The 20342-nt window shown below is 46.9% G+C and overlaps 1 protein-coding gene across 1 annotated transcript; it reads right to left on the reverse strand.

Moving 5' to 3' along the window:
* Positions 1-304: 304 nt before the first annotated feature.
* On the reverse strand, positions 305-11479 carry STC1 (stanniocalcin 1). The gene is made up of 4 exons (XM_010309071.2): positions 11004-11479; positions 8562-8704; positions 7327-7538; positions 305-4028 (listed from the first exon to the last, which is right to left on the reverse strand). Exons 1-4 carry the CDS (start codon positions 11119-11121, stop codon positions 3758-3760), a joined length of 744 nt encoding a protein of 247 aa, XP_010307373.1. The 5' UTR covers positions 11122-11479; the 3' UTR covers positions 305-3757.
* Positions 11480-20342: the final 8863 nt, after the last annotated feature.

A 20342-nucleotide genomic window follows, 5' to 3' on the forward strand; every position in this document is an offset into this window, starting at 1 on the left:
CGTGCTGGGACTCACAGCTGCTCTCGGACATCGTGCGGCCCAGGACCGGAGGGTTTGGTCAGACGAAACGTACCCAGAGGATTTTTCTCCAGGCTCCCCGCTGAGCGGCATCCAGAGACGAAGAGCGTGCGAGCTGAACCTCTGACTTCACACCGCCTCCGCCGCAGGAGCCGAACCCGAGATATTCGGCATCCAGAACAGACGTAAAAGCTACGATGCTCGAAGTGTAACAACGCGTTTGTTGGCAGCACCGGCGGCGGCGGTCACAGTAAAGTTCAACGAAAGACTCAGACACTACAACCCCTTAAATTTGACATTTTATTTCATTGCAGAAGAAAAATCCAACATAGGCCTCATTATGTTATGCATCTTTAATTATAAAAATAAGCAAAGAAAATAACTTGCATCTTTCTCATTACTATGATATGTTTCAAATAACCTTTATATGAACACACTGAGCTTTAAAAATGTAATTTAAACAATAAATAATGACATATACCAGATATGCTCACTGTTTATTCCAGTACTCAGCAAAAAACAAAAAACCCAAACTCTCTCCCCCTTCTAAGTATCTTTAAATTATAAATACATAATGCAAATTTATAATGGCACAAAACATCTAAAGTGCAAACAAATCACAATGAGAATCATGCAAACATTTCTAGATAAGCCCCTCCCCGCCCCCAAGAGAAATCATTTTGCAATGAACGCAAGATTTAAAAAAAAAAAATAAAAAAAATAAAGCATTAGAGATTAAATAAAACGTGAAATAGCTGGACTCGATATTGAGAATCATTCCCCATCCCCAGGGGGACCTCTCTCACCTAAGTCACACCACCTCAAATCAGGCATCCTTCCCAGTCGACGGGAAGCGCCTCCCCATCTCCGCGTCCCCCCCCCCCTGACGAGGGCGAGCTTTAAGCGACCAGCTTGGGCTAGATGGAAAGTTGGGCAAGGTGAGCCCCAGGCCTCTGGGCCTCACGGATGCGTGCGCGCGGCTTCCTTACTACTTCAGCGTAAGAAAAAAAAGTGACGTATTAAAGCAGCTCAAAAATCTCGTGATGGAGCCGAGGCTCTCCCCGACGCGGGGCGTGGGGTGGGCGAGCGCCCGCGGGGGCGGGCAGAGCTTTGGTTTGCACGGGGGATGTTTGCCCGTGATACCAGAGCAAATCGAGTCGGGGGGGAATTATTTTCCCAGTCATCTTCCCACCCATGCTAAGGGGACAAGTTTAAATTCCTACTGGAAAAAGAAAGTCAGTGCTGGCAACCCAAAGACATAGGGTTTGGGGTAACCGTAACCCTCCTCCCCAGCCCCAAATCGACTTTATAAACCTCCTTCTTTGGGATTTATGGAAATGGATGCACAAAGGAACAGAGAAGCCACTTGCCATTAGTGGCGTCTCCATGGCAAATCGTGGCTGCTAGATGTCCTCAGCGAGCTCTGCTGGTGCGAGCCCACAGGAGTGGGGTACCCAGAACGGTACCCTGCTTCCCGGCCGCTGTTCGGACGCTGCTGCGAGCCAGGTAAAGGCCTTTTTGTAACTATTTCCCCAAACAGCAGCACGCACTCGCTACGCAAACCTCAGCAGACTTCTCTGTTCGGTAATCCCCACCTCCTAGGTGTAACGCTGTAGGGTGGAGAGTCGCACAGCGCAGTCCTGGGATCAGTTCCTAAGCATAAGTCGAACTTTTAGGGTCAGGATATTCAAGGGGCCTTTGGTTTTCACCTTGCAAAACTTGTTTGTGTTGGACTCTATATACCTGACTGTGATTTAAGAACGAGCAATATTGCATCTTGCTTGCCCTGGACGGCACGATTCAGAGTATTTAAAAAGAAAAAAAAAAACAAAACCAAAAAACAACCCTCTACCGTCAGCAACATTTTTTGCCGCTTACAATTTTATGACAGCACTTTTGGGCTACATTTAATGAAGACAGCAATATTAGAAATACTGCCACTGCATCTGGTTTCAATATATTAGCAGCAAGTTATTGTTTAAAGGCTTTGTGGTTTAAAAAAAAAAAAAAAAAGAAGTTATATTGCTTTAGATTTTGAAAAGAAAAATAGATCCCTCCTTTATTAGCTCTCTAGCTAGTTGAGCAAGAGTCATCCACTCTGCAGACGGACTCTTCACGGGATAGATTTGGAGCGTGGAACTGGCCTTGTTGATCGCGTGCCACAATGTGGCTTTTTTTGGCTGACGGAAGCCGGGCCGGACTACTGTGCGGAGAGCGGCGTTTGGGGGAGGCCCCCGGCTACCGCCACGGGACCGGCTGCTCCGCTCCTGTGCGCGGAGGCTGCCGAAGAGGTGGACGGGGGGAAAAGCAGATCCGAGAGCATTAACGCGCGTGTCCTCTCAAAGGCAGGCACGTTGCTTTACTTCTGCAGCTTAAGAGGACGTAAGGATTTTTTCCTGCCTTTCCCCAGAAATCAGCTTTCTACAGGAAGTTCTACCCTGTGGCAGCGACGAGATCCCAAAGCAGCTTTCTGTCAGCCGCCCGATAATTCCCCGACCAGCTCTCCAGCAGCGCTCCTGCCTTGGGTAGAACCACATCTCACAGCGGCTCTGTGGAGATAGCACTGGCCAGTCTGAACTCTTTTTTTTTTTTCTTCCCCCCCCCCATTAATAACTATGAGAAGAGAGGCTTGTTTCTGGCCCTGTCTTAATAATTTCTGTCCTAAACATTTTCTCTCTTCCATTATAAAAAGGCCACAGAGTAGAACGTGAACTCTTGAATATGACAGAGATACTGTTTCCAGGAAAAAAGAAATAGCTAACTTACAAAACTAAGTTTATGCAATAAAGTTATTATATTCTGCTCCTTTTAAGCAGACTCTCGTGGAATTTATGTACAGTACATGACAGATTTTAAAACTATTTATACCACAGTTAGAGCAAGACCTTTAATACTCTAGTCTTAAGACAGGGTTTGTTTTTGTTAGATTTCTTTTAAAGCTTTAGACAGTTAAATACAGTACATAGATGTTAGCTTTTAAATACAATGCAAGATTATGTAACCTTCTGACTAGCTTCAACCATAGACTGGCACCTCTTTTAATCATTTCCGTAGTACAAAATGTTCCTTTCCTGATTCGGTGTGTGGCGGGGGGGGGGCAGCTTTACTCATTTTGCCCTGTGGTGCCAGGTCACGGTAACTAGAATCAGCCACAGCTAGCGAGTTTGGTAAATCAACGGGTTAGGGGAGCGGTGTGGGAAGGATTAGGACCGTATGACACTAAGAGACCAGGAATATGACATTCATATTCGTCCATGGCCAGCACAGATTCATAACACGAATTCCATTGACATCTTTAGGATGTGCAATAGTTATTAGTGCATCTATCGTCGCCTACCAGCTTACTACAAGAGAGAATAAGCTATTTTCCTTGGTGCCAAATCTTCAGACTTCAATGGTGTTAGCGCTACAGTACGTTTAGAGTTTGGTGTCTGAAGGCCTGACTACTGTACGGTTGTATTTAAGACTAAGATCGTTTGGGGTATCTTTTTGTGGGGGAAAAAAAGAGACGCAGACGTTTTGACGGCAGGAAAGCTGAGACACCGAACACAGATCCATGCAAAAGTTTTGTTCGAGAGGAATAGAAAATATTAATGACTAAATCTAAAACCAGTTCCTAGTCGTTATTAAAACTAGCTACAGTACACTTGGTTTGGGTGCATTACTCTTCTAGAAGAGAGACTTCAGCTTTGGTAGTGCTTAGCATCCCTTACACACCCATTGTCGCTCCCCCGAGGCGTTACGCGCTTTCGGCGGAGCTGCGCTTTGCGTGGGCCGGGACGGACCCCTCACCTCGGAGGTTCCTGAAGTAGAGTTTGAGCTTCTGCGGCTCGGTGATGCGTCTCCTGGTGAAGTCTGCGCGCGGGTGGCCTTGGGCGCAGTGATCTGTCTGCAGCAGGTGGAAGAGGCTTGCCATGTTGGGCCCGATCTTCTCCATCAAGCTGTCCTTGATGGTGCTGACAGTCTCTTCATCACACTCCAATAAGCTTCTCACCAGCTTGTTGTAATACCTGCACGAGAGTTACCAGCCGTTATTCCAAGGCATCTCCCAGCAACACCAAAGAAACGAGGTAAGAGCTGACCTCAAGCCAGAAGACCAGTCCAAGCGATAAAACTACGAGAATCAGAATTTTGAGTCATTCAGGGTGTGTTTGAAATTGATTTTCGACAGTGCACGATGCGTATATTCTCACTGCATCTAAGAAACGCCCTGGACCTGGAGATGCTGTGCCCGTGACGCACGGAAGGAACACAACCCGTCGAACCGCTAATTTAGTCGTCCTAAACGAGCAGCTGCTCCAGCTCTGAAAGGTAAGGCTGTAAGCACAGGTGATATTGGTGTTACCTTGGTGGATCGGGAAGGAGGTCAGAGCGAGGAGCTAAGACGATGTGGTAACTGGCTTAAGTGCATGTTTTACTCTCTGCTAAACAACCCGAGTTTCTAGAGCTTTAGGAAGAAAAATAATTGCATCTTACTAACAGACAGATACTGCCCGTCACCCGACAGGATAACAGACTAACCAGACCACCGGTCCGAGCCAGCACGACCCTTCCTGCGAGCGCGTCCATCCCTGTGGCACCGTTCCCTTTTGTCCCTCTCCCTTCCCCTCCGCGCACAGCCTTTAGCAAGGGACCCGAAGAGCGAGAAGTCAGAGCCTGACAGATGCACGTATTCCCTGGGGACAGATCTTTAGGACACACAATCAGTTGTCACTTCCAACAAGCTGACCATGCATTAAACCACGAGTGAGGACCTTATGCTTTGCCCTGTCGCCTGTGCCTGCCTCCTCTACAGCCTGCCGCTGCATTTTCACCTTCCAGCAGCCTCGAGTACGCGTTCCTCGCTCAAGGAGGGAGCCAGGAAAATGTGCTGATCTGTTTCCCCAGCGCTGCTTGAGCCGAGCGGAGAACAGTGCTCAAAGGAACGATCCTCCGCAGGGCTAAGGCAAAATCGGCACAGCCCCGCGTGCACGGCTGGCTCGGGCGGGGAGAGCAAAGCTGGCAAGCGGGACCTCGCTGTACGAGAGAACATCTGCCTAGGGAGAGACAGTTGGGGAACGAGGAGCAGTCCCATATTTGCTGGGCTACTTCTGCCTGAAAGGACGTCGGGGAACTTATTTTAAGCCTTTAAGGTCACCGTGACATTTTTCCACAGGAGCACAGAAGAGAATAACCTGCAGGTGGAGGAGGGGAAGGAAGAGGGAAATGAGAGTTCACATTCAAACTCCTTTCCTAACTCTCAGCTCTGGCCTTTAGAGCAGCCAGTGGAGGTCAGGTGAGGTTAAAGTTTCTGCCGCACTTGAAGTACAAAAGGACCAGGCTTTGGCACGGTGGAGCACAGTGCAAGCACAACTCCGCAGTGCTAATATTAAGGTCTGAAGCGTGCACAGTAGTTGATGATGAATACATCTGTGCAAGCCACGCATCCAGCTTAAATCAGTCCCAGAGCAACAGGACAGGAGGAACAGACCCTACCTACCTTCCCCTGCTGCGCTGCCTACGCCTCCTTCAGACAAACCCAGCTTGGTGGTTTCCATAGCTGGAGCTGCAATCAAACAGCTCGCTAGTGCCTTTCAGTAGCTAGACGGCAAGCAAAGGCAACAAGGCTTTCCTCTCCTCCTGCTCCTGCCATGAGATTAAATCACAGGAAGATGCTATGACCTTTAACTACTTCCTCTCAGTGTCCCAGGCCAAGTGGCACATTCTTATTCTGTGGCTATGTTGGGACAGGGGCTGGGAAAGCAGGATGCTTTAGGAGACCTCAATGTAAACTATTAGCTGGGAAATCCTGCTGCTTTTGTTACTCAACATGTCATAATATCCTTTGGCTTCGACAAGGGTTGGCGGCTGTGGGGGAGGAGTTCCCTCTGCCTCGGCAGACAGCGGCTCCGGTTCAGGCTCAGTCCCCCGGAGAGGAACATCCCCAACACGTATAACACCGCTGCCGCTATCGCTGCGTCCTCCCTCGCTCACGTGTCCGCACGTCCTCCCTTCACCCCAATCCCCCCACAACCCCGCCAAGGGCTGTTTAACGCTACAGTCCAGCGTATTAACCTGAACTGCTCTTTCTGCCCGTAAACCACTGCTGCCACAGTGCTGCTGGCTCCTCGTCCCAGCCCTCGGGGAACGCTCAAGCAAACCTCTTCCAAGTTTGCTTGGGGGAAGAGGGGAAAGACACACAAGTGTAATTTTCGCCTTCCCACAAGCATAATTTTCTGGATACAAATATCTACAATAGAGTTTTCTATAATAAACTTATGCTGGTCAGAGACGCAACATCTATAGCACTTGCACTGCTGTCCTAGGATAGGTCTGGAGGTGTAAGATGCTTCTAGATCAAGTCAAACAGCCACCCCAGAGGAGCTGTGGCATTCGCCGCAGCCAGCCAACACATTAAATTGCAGCTTGGTCTGTTTGCACTCAAATTCTAGCGCATATTTACTCAAACTGTTCAAAAAGATCCCTTTTATCCCAATCACAAGACTCAGCACTGATTGTTCCAGGATTTAGAGGAAGAAATCCCTGCCCTTGCAGCGTGACTGCGCAGACTGCAGTAGCTCCCTGAAGCCTCTCTCTGTCCCTTGTCCTTGGAGGATGGGGACAGGGCAGTTCTGTGCTCAGATAAAGATGCTGGAGAGCAGCGTGACGTGCCCGTTTCTGCAGGCAGCCTTTGCTATCAAGAAGGAACAGGGGAGAAGACAACCCTAAAAGGGACCATTAGAACCTCAGACTATCCCCAAGAATATGAACTGCTGGATCGTGGCAGAATAAGGTTAGAGAGGAGCCTGTTCGCTGGATCTCTTCTAAGCTTTCCTAGTTCTTCGTACTGCCACGGCAAGTCAAGAGGGCAATGCCTCGTTTGCTGGGTGCCAAATGAACCCCAAAAAGGGATGGCTGCAGTCTGAAGAAGCGAATGAAGTTGCAAGAGGTTGAGAAGCTCTTAAGTGCTTGATATGCCAGAGATGCTGTATTAATCAAACTGGTTTGGTATTTAAAAGCTCTGTTTACCATTACACTGCATTCAAACTAAAAGAACTAACATTTAAACAAACTCCAGGCTTTCAAGTAATGTATGTCTAGTTAATTTTATGATTCTCCCCTGGAGATGTTTATAAGTGTATTTACCAAAAAGAGAATCAGAAGAACGCTGGTAAAACTTAACAAGGATTTGAAAAAGCAGAGAACGTAACTGAGGCTAAGCTATGTTAGCACTTGTAAGAAGTTAGTCAACTTGGTTCCTCTCATTTCTTTCTCTGTGCTTCGCATTTTTGCATTTGATGCATTTCAGCTGAGGAAAGCTCCACGTACCGGTTTGAGAACTGATTTGGAAGCTGGACGACCTCCGTGATGGCTTCAGGATTTCGTTTTGCAATGCCGCACATGTCCAGTTTGCTGTAGCACTCCTCTTGCACTTCGGAGATCATTCTTTGGAACGTGGAGCACCTCCGGATGGCAAGGAACACCTTGGACGTAACCCCATTTGCGATGCATTTCAAGCTTTCTTTCACAAAAGCTTTTCCCTGGAAACAGAAGAAAAACCTTAAACTGCCACAGATTTCATAGAAAGGGATGTATTAACAGATACTCCGCTGTGGCTGGCTGCTATTAATTAACCCCCGCTGCAATTACAGACCTGCTGGAGGTCCCTTACCAGCACGGCGGGGAATTGGACCCTAAATGCTCGCGATTATTGCGTAGTTATATTCAGAGCGGTCGCAGTTGGGATGCACGCAGTCCGCAGAGAACAGGGAGCTCCTGTTCCCAGAAGATTTAGGCAATGGAAGTCTTTGCGTGAACAGACCTGGAAGTGCCAGCACCAGAGATGGGCCAATCCTGCCCTGCGGGAGGGGGCCGGACTGCTCGCTGCATACCAGCGATTTAACGCATCTGGTTCACCAGACCTCAAGATGCTTCAAGAGCTTTTAAGTTCGTCCTTGGGAGCGAGAGCAACGAGGGGGCGTGCACATTTTGGGAAGAAAGTACGAAGGAAAAGGGCCCTTGGCAGAGCCGCGGTCCTCTGATATTATCCTATTTATTCTGCTGCGAGCGACTGCAGCTCCGGAGAGGCTGATCTGGCCGTGCATTCCCAGGCCCAAAGACTTCCAATTCAAACCCTAGCCCTGTGCCAGGTCACACAGTCAGAAGACTTACTTTGTTAGAAGAACGTTTATATTTCCTCCTGAAGAGGAAACTTAGCTCTCCGCCCCACAAAACGCTCCTTGCCAAGTCCTCGCACATAGCATACAGTATGTGGAAAATGTACGGTAGAAAATAGCCCTGAAGGATGCGTTTGCAGCCAAAAACCAAAATCATGGTTCAAAGGAGTAGCTAAGCAGCAGAAAGGGATGGAAGAAAGGAAGGGTTAAGCCTAGACAGACCCCATCTCCACAAGGACAGAGAAATTAAGGCATCCATTCAGCAAAGCATTTAAGCACGTGCTTTAGTGTCGCAGGACTTGTAAGAGCACTTCATTGAATCGGGGCATGAAAAGGCACCTCTAACGGCGAGGTATTATTCTCGTCCCCTTTATACTCGTACTGTACCTGAGTGTCAAATTTAGCAGCACTGTAGAGGAAGGACTTGCAGATGTCGTACATGCCATCCGTGTCGCACGTGGAGTTCTCCAGGCAGGCGAACGCCCCGCAGCCCACCTGGAGGGCACTGTTCAGACACCGAACCACCTCGGCTGCAGAGAGAGCCACAGGCAAAACATTAAGTACGCACCGCTCCCCGATGCCCGACACCGTAAAGCCCTTCTCCAGCGCAACGTCTAGTCAAGCAGTAGCCTTATTGCTTTTCGGGACTGGAGGGACAGGTAAGGAGATGCCAGAGGCACCGCCAAAGGGAGTTGTTAGCTGAAATCACGCAACAGATCACCAGCAAATCAAGGAACAGAAACTGCCACTACCGAAACCTTCAATTGGTAGCATACAGATTAAAAGAGAGGCATCATCTGATAGTCTTTGGCCAGATGGAGACTTACAGGTCCATCCCAACCTCACTCTGATCGCATGCATTTACAGCTTTATTTAGAGCTCCTCTAGAGAAGGCAGAAGTAATGAGGATGGGCTCATGAAGAGCACTGGGCGGTGAGGTCTCCTCTGCGGTCTTAGACCGGAGGGAGGTCGGAGCAGCTTGGCAGCATCTGGCTCACAAACCTCATCTGAAAATGAGACTGAAGTGACGGCGATTGCCAATAAGCTGGCATGAAATTTGCGGTTATTGCGAGGAAGCGCCGGTTTTGCTAGCGTTGGAGGTACCTGTGCTTTTCTAAAAGGCGTGAAGTATCCAGAAATAAGATTTTAGTTTGCGTGCCGATTATCAGAACTACAGAAGACTTGAACGAGCAGCTTGGTGCTAAATACTAACCTGGTACCCAGCAGTTTGCAAGCGTAGCCTAGAAAGGTCATATTGCTGAAGATTCACAAAGAGAAGGGACATTTGGGCAGAGAAAGTTAAGGTAATGGAGCTGACCATGTATAATTAAAACCGTTGAGGCAGTACTTAGTCTGAACAGGAGGGTATCCATGTCATCCCATCTTTTTTAGTGCAGATACTATGCATTTTAACAATGAATCAGCAGTATTGCCACATGATTGCCCTGAAATTAGTAGGGATTAACCTTTTTTGGTAAGCTGAACATCTGTCCCCTTATGTGTCTGTGCAAGGCATATTCATTACTTTTGCAGATCATGTTACGAGACATTCTTTAGGAAGAAATGCAAACGCAGTGTCTCCCGTCAAGATCCTAGGTGTGGGAAAAGTGAGGACTGGCGTTTAGTGGAAGAGAACACACCTTATTAAGAGCTAAGTTTAGCCTAAAGACGTATCTATAGAACTGGGATCTTTACAGAAAAGAGGAGGGGAAAAAAAAAAATTAAAAGAAAAAAATAAAAATCACCCAATTAACCCCTCCTCATTCTCTGCTCTTGCTTACGTGCCTGAAGGGAGAAATATTTAGTAAGATCATCCTCTCCCCAGTTCATAACCTCACCATCGCACAAGTCATTCCCATAATTATGTTTCCACAGGTTCAAATTATAACTTTGCTTTCAGCAGACTTAGTATGCATTAAGCTTTTATTGTTTTAGGCACGGTGCAATAGTGAGACCCTATGTTTCTATAGCAACCAAATACAAAAGGAAATTGAGCAAACACCCTAGTATAATGCTGCAGAGCCTTGCAGATCTAAAATAAGACATCTGTTAATGAGCCCCAAATTAGAGACCTAATATCTTTTCAGTATACTAGACGACAGATTTTTAATTTCCATTGTTCGAGACAATGTGTCCAACTTATCTAAGCATCTATAGTGCACAAAGTGGAGGCATCCAGAGCTGACTTGCCAGCAATTTTTTTATCCATTGTAAAAGCAAGTTTGCTAAATGTCACAATCATATTTTTATGGTACCATCTAACTGATAGCAATCAGTTTTTGAAAATAAATGCTAGCAGTGGACAGTTTCTAGGTTACTGCATTCTTCAAAGTCGCGTATCTCTCTCCCCCTCTTTGAATAGACAGATGTTTGTCAGAACAATGGTTCAGGCAAATTTCCACAGATTTTACCAACTTCCTAAAAAGCAAGGAATTTAACATCAAAGTATGATTGCAATTGGAGAAGAGAGAAAGATACATGCAAGCAGGGGAGAGGAAAAAAAAAAAACCACAACTACATGGAACTCATTTAGTAGATGGGGGAGGAGAAGAGAGAATGGATTGCATCCTGCAAGCAGATCACACACCGGTTCCCTGACCCGGCTCCTGAAAGAAGAAGATATCTTGTCCAGCTATGCACCAATATCCTCCTGAATCAGACCCTTAAATTAATATTTGTTCCTAGCAGCGTTTAAGTTTATAAGCAAAAAAAAAAAAAAGGAAAAAGAAAAGACAAAAGAAAAAAAGAAATAAAAATCAGCAGTAGAGATATCTGAAACAGTTTAACACATCAGGGTTCAGGCTCAAAGCCCTCCTTGCTGGGTGTTACCTGAGTTCTGGGCTGCAACCCTGGGTTTCCTGGGGCTCACAGAGTCATTCTGTTCAGCTTCATAGGATGCAGATGCACTGATCACCAGCAGCAGGAGAAAACCAGACTTTAGGAGCATTCTCTGACAAGTTTCCGCTAAGTGTGGTTTTTTTGGGTGGGTTGGTTTTTTTTTTTTTTGGTGTATGTGTGTGTGTGTCTCTCTCTCCTCTTCCACTTCGGCTTGAGCAAAGATGTGGATCTGGATACGCGCTCGCGGGGAGAGAGAAAGGAGTCTGCCGAGGTTCGGGGACGAGACTCGGGGACGTGCTGCAGCCCTGCTCTGCCTGGCCCCTCTGGCTCCTGTTCGCTGGGGGACCAGGAGCGGTGCCGAAGGCTTTTATAGCCGCCCTTATCGGTCCCCCCCGCGGGCTGCCGAGCCAATCCGGAGGCGCTGGGCAGAGCCAATGGCAGACTGGACTCATTCAAGCCCCAGAAAACTGCAACTTCACAGGAAGAATATTTTCCAGCCAATTAAAAGTACCTGCCAAACAACAATAACCAAAAAGTTAATCTTTGGAGAGGCGGTGGGAAAGGGAGGGGGGAGGGACTTCCTATGGGTAATTGAGCTCAAGGAAATGACAGGGCAGTCCTAAATCTTCCCCCACCCCAAAAAAAAAATCACCTGCCCTTTAAGAAAAGATATTTTCCCATCCGTTTAGCAGTTATCCCAGGGTTACAGCAGCGTGGAAGAAGGGAAGGGGCATTTTCGTACGGCACGTACAACGGGGGCTGGCACCGAGCCTTCGCGCGGTGGGTCAGCTCCGCACCTCACCCCGACGCCCAGAATGGCACCGAGGACGTACCTGCGTGCGTGCAGATGGGAGGCATCGCCTCTCGCCTGCCAAAGCACATGTGTGCAACATGAACCCGTGTACAAACACACTACACCTCACGTAGGCACATGCAAATACCCTCTCGGTGCCCAAACCCTTACTCCTTGAGCGCTGCATTCCTTATCTTCCCCTCATTTGCACAATTAGGTTAATAAAACCACGCGTCCATACCTCAGACTTCAGCGTAGTCTTGCTTTTACCGCTTCCCACTGAAGCGCAAGCAAGAATTTTTAGGTGTTTGGTGGTTTTCCCTCCCCCCCCCCCCCAATTCAATCCTGTTTTTCAGATTTCATAACGGGAGGAGGCACCCTAATGCTTCATTTAATCTTCATTTTAATAGGCAGATAATGAGGATTAACACACTAGAGAACTGATTATCCTGTATACCAGAGACAATTTAAGGCTCTGAGTATTTAAGGGATGAAAGCATAAGCAGTAGTATTAAGCCTCAGAGCTGAAAGGAAATGGGGAAGGTGCACGAAGAAAGAAGATTTATAGATAAAAAGTTACAAGTTCCTGCAGCTTAGAATAAGTCGAAAGATTTAGGTATCAGGTATTACTGATCAGAGATGAGATAGCTGCTTTTGCATCTTGAGCGTGTTTTGATTCTCACTCGGCTCTCCCCACGATCTTTTCTGTCCAAGGAAAAACACCCTTGCCTCTCTGGTGCCAGGCAAGGAACCGCAGCTCGGACGGATTCAGAGATACGTCCACGCACAGGAGTTCCGTTTGCATGAACCGATTCTACAAATCCCATTTAAGTGGAGATGCAAAAAAACCCTTCTCCTGTGGGCATTCATTCAGGTTTATGGGTGGCTAAATTTAAGTCAATAAGGAAGCAATTTAAAGAAAAACAGAAGTAGCCTCTTCCTTAGCAGAGCTCCAGAAACGGTGCCCGCTGCTTTACCTCATTCCTGTCTTTTTTTTGCCTAGGTTTGACAGCTCTGATGGTGACAACGGGACCGCTCTGGTTCCTTGCCCCATCCCTGAGCTCCGGTTTCTTCCGAGAGGGAGCTGACAGCTCAGTTCGGGCTGCGCAGCCCCGTTCGTGTTGGCATATTTGGTGTCAGCTTCAATTGGAATAGGAACAGGAGCGAGGTTGTACTCCTGCCTTGGGGTCAAAATAACAGCTGTGCCAGATGTTCCAAGAACATTCAAAAAGCACTGAAACAGAAGGGTTTCGGGTTTCGTCTCAGTTTTGTGACACTGAGCCAATTTCATTAAATTAAAAAAAAAAAAAAAAAGGCAGGAAAAAAAAAAAAAAGCAGCAGCAGCCCTGCAAAAGCCCTGTGGTTTCTCTACTTAATAGGACCAGTCCAGTTTGCAAGTGAGAATAATCCCATGGGGTTTGATTCTGATTAAATCAAAAGCAACTCTGGCATTGACTTCAATGGGGGATGAATCACCATTCTATCTAAGTCCTATTTGGAGTGGAAGCATTGCATTTTCCACAAAATTGAAATTCAAACTCAAAGCCCGATTTCTCCACCCCTTCACCCCCAAGGTGAACGTTCCCACTTGTCTTTTTTAGTGTTTCGATCTGAACTGAGGTAGTTTGCAAAACAAAACAGGTTGTCCTGGCCCTCTGAGCACGTATACACCCTGATTTGAGTCCAAGTGTAAGGAAAAATTAGTAGCAAGTAGTTCCTATAGATACCAAAATTCTTCTAGCACGTTTTCTATTCTTTCTCATATCATTATTCCAGGGCTGATTTAATCCTTTAGGGACATATTTAGTATTTGTACCTGCTGCAAATTTTTAAAGTAACCGGTTTTAATTACAGATAGCAATAACAGGAGATTAACTGTAAGATGAGGTTCAGTTTTGTGATGGGAACGGGCACTACAACAGTGTGATATATTGGATCAGGACACATGCAACCATTATAATACCAGAAAAACTTGATAGCGAGCCTCCAAAAAGACCTTGTGAAGGCAGTACCTTTGTTACCGCTTTAAGAAATTGGGAAAATTAATTCAGGAGTGAAGGACCCATACTGAGTTGCTGTCAAATTCGGCAGGAGACTTGTTCAAGCAAATTTCTGCATTAGACATTTGAGTAATGCATATTTGCATTACTTATTTTGCGTGCTGAAGGCAACAAGAACTGCAAAATCCCCCTGTAACTCCCATTCTGCACTCACTGTACGAGGGCAGAGGAGCTTGGCTTCTCTGCTGTAGTCGAGCTTTTAAAGGGAAAAAGAAATAACCACCGCAGGAATCGTTAGGCTGTTCAAAGATCGGTGATTTCCCCACTCCCCGGTCATGCCTTTAAGACCATTGCTAGAAGGTTTAGGAACACAAGAAGAATATCCTTTATGGGATCTTATCTTTCCCTAAAAAAGGGAAAGATCCTTTCCCTCCGCCTGTTCTCATTTCGCAGCTGGCCTAGACCCTAGAGATCTCATCAGAAGATAAAAATCCCCAAACATAAAAACCCCAAAGAAGTTCCACTATTCGTTACTAAGGGCTCGGCATAACCTGCTAGAAGAATTTCCCCCGTCGCTTCCCTTACAGGTTAAATGCTGCCCTGAGTAGAAGGGTTTGTTTCCTGGCCGATACGTGTAAAGAAAAAAAAAGGAAGGCGCTGTTAGCCCTGAGCGAACCATCCCCTTCTTTCCATTTGAATTCAAGAGATGCTATTAAATCGAACAGTACACACTATTGTACCACTCTTAGGCTATTCCCAAGGTGTTAAGATTTTTGTCCAACCTCAATAAGAAATATAGGGGAGGAGAAAAGAAGAAAAAAAAAAAAAAAGAAAAAGAAAAGAGGGGAACCCAAAGCCAATAACCCCCCCTGCTTTGTGCTCAGCTGCTCCCTGGCTGGAGGCTGCTGGAGGGCAGCGGCCCCCCCGCCATCGTGTAACTCGATCGCTGCCCACCTTTCCGCCCCCCTTCCCCGGCACAGCACCCCTCCATTCGCTCTGCTCTGCTCCGGAGGGACGTGAGCAACTGCATCACCTCGGGAGTTAGCAACGCTCCGCTGGTTCGTCCCTGCACGTCTGCTCCTTCCAAGCAAACGAACCTCCTCTTACGCCGCCTCTCGCGGCGGCGACACTTTGGCACACACGTACGCAGCCACCCCACCCTTTCCTCGCGGCTCGGCCGGTTGACACGCTGCAGTTAACTCTGTTAACACGTAAAAGGGATGGCTGGAAAGAACCCCCACGGAGCGGCATCGTGGGGACGGGGTAGGCTCGCAGGGAGCGGGACCCATGTCCAGCCAGGGGCAGAGCGTGCTCCCTCCTCACCGCAACTTAAACGTGCGCGGAACCTCACGGGAAACGCTCCGTGTGTTAGAAGGATCAAACCTGCGCCGTCTCGAGGCCTTGACAGCTCGCCAGCCGCCTGCGCACATCTCGCTGGACCAGATCCTCAACAGGTGTACATTAGTATAACCGCCGAATTCAATATTAGCCCTTCATCTGCGCCATTACTCTGATGCGTCACTACACGCTGTCTGGATGCAATTCTCCATCGTAGAGTTATAAACCAGGAGTAGCTTCAATTACACTGACAGTATAAAAGCAAAGTAAGGGAGAGGCTAAGCAGAACCTTTTAATTTGCTTAGCCCAAATGAATAACCCCGGCTGCACCGGTGCAAGTGATGTCAGAACTTGTTCCAAAAGGCAAGATACAATTTAAGAGTTACCTGGGTGTCTGCCCCAACAAAGCCACTTGGATCCACCTACAAGCTTTGGCCTTCGCTCCATAAACCTGGCAACAACAACAACAGAAAAAAAAAAAAAAATCTGCTCAAAATCTTCTTATTAAACAAAGGGATTTCATATCTCTGGTTTACATGCAAAAAGTCAGAATAGGTTTAATTGTGTCACGACCGCTGTACATTTAAGGTACAATTGTTCAATGCCCAACATAAGGTTGTAACTATTGTCTTCTCCTGTGTTTGAGTTAATCGGTCTTCTCATATTACAGTACTACATGATTTATTCACTTTGCACAATTTGATTTTTTAATAAAAGGAATTATGTCTTTTAGTGTATTTCTGCTGGGATTGTTTTGTATCTTGTAAATGCAATGCATGATGAAAAGTGATTACTAATAATAACGCTGTACTACTTGTAATCCTATGCTCTAAATCCTGACTGCCTGTTTCAATGGGATTTTGATTAAAACCAAATGTGCATCACATATCAGATACATAAAGAACTTTCAGCGCTCAATTCCTGGTACCTTGGCCTGATCCAGGCAGTGAAAAGTCACCTGTGGAAGGTGAAACTGTCCTTTAAAGGCACTGCTGCGGCAGGCTGACAGCTTTACTCCGCTCTGACCGAACACGGCTATCGCTGGCTCGCACCGGATTTGTACCTGAAAAAACAAGTGTCAGAGGTTTTTTTTATTCCTTCCGTTCAGCAGGTAGATGTGCCAGCCCCAGTCCCAGCCCTACAGCACCAGCCAAGAGGAGTTAGAGAAGCGGGATGTGGCCCACGGAGGCGAGGAAGTTGCATTTACACGCGGCAATATGCTTTGGCAGGTTATCCCACATCACGCCAATGAGTAATGTCTCTTGGAGGATGCGCATGGAGAGAGAACGCCAGGTTTCGCACACAGCGACAGAGCTGTGCACCTGAAATCACGGCAATCGGAGCTCAGAGATGCTGGCGCAGATGAAGACAGGGAGGAAGCCCCCCAAAATTTTAGAGCGGTCGGACACCCATCACATCTACCGTCCACCCCGCACCCAGCAGCTCACCAGGCAGTTGCTCCAAAAGCCCCAATTCTTTTGGCTGCAGCAAGAGTTAATCCCAAACCCGATTTGGAGGGGCTCTGGGTAAGACCTTTACTCAGGGACTCCCCCTGCAACAGAGTTTGCCACAGAGGCACCCCCCAGCCCGCGCTTGCAGGAAGCATTTCCCCCCACCCGCTCCGGAGCCTGATGACACTAGCAAATATCTAAATAGTTTCTTGCAAAGGCTTGCCTTAACCAGAAAGAGGATCTCTCATTAAAGCATAAAATTAAACACTTCAGAACAAAGATATTGGCACATTAATATGGAGATTCTGCCTCACCCCCCCTCCTTCATCAAAATGCATTAGCCCTTCATGTGCAATTTGCATTGGAAAGCGTAGGAGCCACATAGCATTAACAGCTGTGAAATTGGTGTCATTCTTAAAGGTTAAAATAAACCCAGCTATTCTCTAAAGCTGCCAAGCATTTCTTTGCAAGATCTATGGCCAGAGCCTTCATGAATCATGAATTTGCTTTTTTTGTGTGCTGTGGAAGGATCCTTGGGAAGATCTTTCCCCTGTTTACAGGCAGGCAAGAGCATTCCCTGCTCAGCCTCTTGCAGGGTGACCTCAGCACTAGGTGTGAAATAAGGCAAGCAGGCATCAGCCAGCAATATACATTTCAATTTGCACAGCAGTTCTTTAAAAAAAAAAAAGATTAAAAAAAAAAAAGAAAAAACAAAGGGAATGACATGGCAGCCTCCTCGCTTTACTCTTGAGAAAGTCTCTTGAAACTTTTCTAGCCAATAGTTACTGGAATTTGTTTTGCAAGAGTGTCATTTTGTATTTTTTCTTTTTATTACCGTAACAAGTCACAGATCCTAAAGTTAGTGCATTAAATATTCTGGTTACTGTACTGACAACAACATTTAACACGAGAATCATTCCTTCCCTGTGATTTTTCAGAAGCTAGAAAGATTATTCTCATGGAAAAACCATTAATTGCCAAGGTCTGAATAACACAGTGCCTTGTTAGATAAGAGGAGTTAAGTGAGTAGAGCGTAATTCAAAACATATAGAAGCAAATGGGAAAGCTCCCCGGGGGATTATGGCCTCTGGTCTCCGTGCCAGAGGTTGACTTGCAGATGATGCAACCCCAGGACTGCAGAGGCTGAAGGTCCCTTGAAATCACGGTACCTCCTGGGTTTTGGGCTAGGCACAGGCCACTGGATGCTTCTTGCCCTGAAACACCCATAGGCACTACCTGTTTGTCACAGTAGAAACATGCACAGCGTATTTTTAGAAGGAAACATTCTGTATTTTCTCCGAGGCTGCACATCAATACTACAGCCATTCTTCTCCTTTTAGGGCTCCTGGTAAAAACCGCTGGCTGAGCGATGGTCTCAGAAGAAAAGATATCCCCCACAGCCTCACTCGCCATGACCGCAACCACAATGGTTGTGCCTCACTGCCTGTGGAAATGATTTAATAGTTATTACGCTAACCAGAGGGAAAGGCAGTACCACACACCTCTTTCCTCTCCGAGCCTGTACAGAGAGTGACGGTGTGGCTGCCTCTGCCGTGCCTCACCCCTGCGAAGTCCTACTGGCGACGCGAAGCCACGGGAGCGTCCGGAGCTGGGGCTGAGCGTAGCGTTACTTCCAGTTCAGATGGGAGGTTAAATGCAAGCGGAAACAGGCCTCGAACAGCTTGTTCCCAACCCTGCTCTGCCTGCCGCCCTCCACAGCGCATGCTATCCTCCCCATCTGCTGCTTTGGATGTTAAACCCTGAACATTGCTAAATAAGTAGGGCTGTGAAGAGTCGCGTGTATTGTCTGGCTGAAGTTCACTGCGGGTTGGCCTCCAAGGGAGACGATGATTAACTCGGCAGCACAGTTTGGGCAGCGAGAAAGGCTGGGGTTTGGAGAGAAGCAAGTCAGCATCTCCGATCTTCTGCTTGCCGTCTCCTTCAGCAGGTTCAGTTCCAACAGTGCGTTGCGTCGCTGCACCTCGCACCTACTTTTGCAAACGAGCAGGAAAAAGAAGCAGGCAGCTCTGAATAATGTATTGTGGTTTCCAAGCTGATGTCTTCCCCCCCTCCCCTTGCTCCCCCCCACCCTCTTTTTTGATCAAAACTGAACTTAAAATAGAAAAGGAAAAGGGCTTGCATAAATATCTAACAGCTGCTCCAACCTTTCTTGCTAGTGCAGTAACCAGCAGAACGGCAAAGAACCTGATTTTTGACCTTTGTCAGAAGACCTGTTATCGAAGCAGCTAGCCAGGTGAGGTCTAGGGATGTAAGTAAAAGAAAGAAACTGGAATCTAGGGAGTGGACCAAGCGAAAGGGAAAAGGACAAAAGATGCTAAGGGGGTGACAACGAAGACGCTAATCTGAGGTCTCCGAGGAGGTTTATGGATTTGCCATGGGAAATTTCACCTCCACCCATTTCCTCACTGGGCACGCGGTAATACAGAAGAGATCACAGCACCAGCGTCCGCATTTTTGAAACAGGCTTTTGCCTTTTTCACACCATTCACCAAACCCGAGAGGGAAGCAGATTTTACAGAACAGAGTGTCAGACATCCCTACCGTGTCACGGCAAACAGGTGAGTTTTAGGGAGCCTGCGGGGGTGAAGGGAGAAGAGGTGGGATAATTAACGGCCCTCTCACAGCAACGATCACAGCATCCGCCACCTTGATTTAGTTCGCTTTTCAGCAGCTCCTTCTGAACCAGCTATGGGAAAATAGAGACATCACTAAACGGGACAATCAATTTTCACGGAAGATAACAGCCTGGCCGGCAGCGTGTTATCTTCTGAGAGAACAATCCCTTTGTAGTCCTAAATTAAGATTTGTCTTCCAGATTGCAGTTGCATCAGATGGAAACTAAAACCAGAGCAGCCACAAATTGATTGTCTTTTCTAATTGTCACTTATCTGGTGTGCAGCCATAAGAATAAGCATCTTAAAAGCCTTATATGATCTGGGAATCTGCCCCAGATCAAGTCAGCAGATTGAAAGATTTGCCCGGGGATTTCTAGTTTACATCTCCCAGCACGGCACAGCAGCTTGGTCCATCGCAAACACCTAAACGCCAAGGGTCTTTTTCTGGGAAACTCCATTGTCTTAGCTCACAGTTTTAATTTTAAATAGAACAAAGGACATCTTTTATCCCCATGAAACAGCTGGGAAACTGATACAGAGACTTTAAGGCCTGATCCGCAAGGGATGGCCGATACCAAGAAACTAACATCTCAGCTAGATCATAAAACAAAAATCAGGACTTTGGTCCTGCTCTGCCCGTACTAAGCAAGCCAGGATAATGCCCACAATACTCATTTCAAGATTAGCAGAACTTAATCTTACATGCTTTTCATCCAAAAATTCAAGACTGGGCTCTACATAAACCAAAAATCTACCACAAAGCAAAAAAAAAACCCCAACCCATAAAACAAAACAAAACCCTCCAAACCACTAAGTTAACTACAACCCAATGAAGTTTATGAAGTCAAATCCATCCTTAGTAATTTTAGCCTGATTTAACAAGATGACATTTCTACAAACACACTGCACGTGCACGGGTGCGTGCACATTTCTGACCATGTTCATTCTCTGGGCACCTACAGCTCCATTTGAAGGGACATAAACGCCTCAGAGCTCCCCATCACCTTTGTGAAAAGGTAAGTTGTTAGAAAGGACAGCTGTTAGAAGACACCCCTAAAACCCACTCCGCTCAAAACCTCCAGCATCCGATCACCCCTCGCTGGATACCAGAG

The sequence above is a fragment of the Balearica regulorum genome, chromosome 27, assembly GCF_011004875.1.
Source record: "Balearica regulorum gibbericeps isolate bBalReg1 chromosome 27, bBalReg1.pri, whole genome shotgun sequence".
In the NCBI taxonomy this organism is placed as follows: Eukaryota; Metazoa; Chordata; class Aves; order Gruiformes; family Gruidae; genus Balearica; species Balearica regulorum.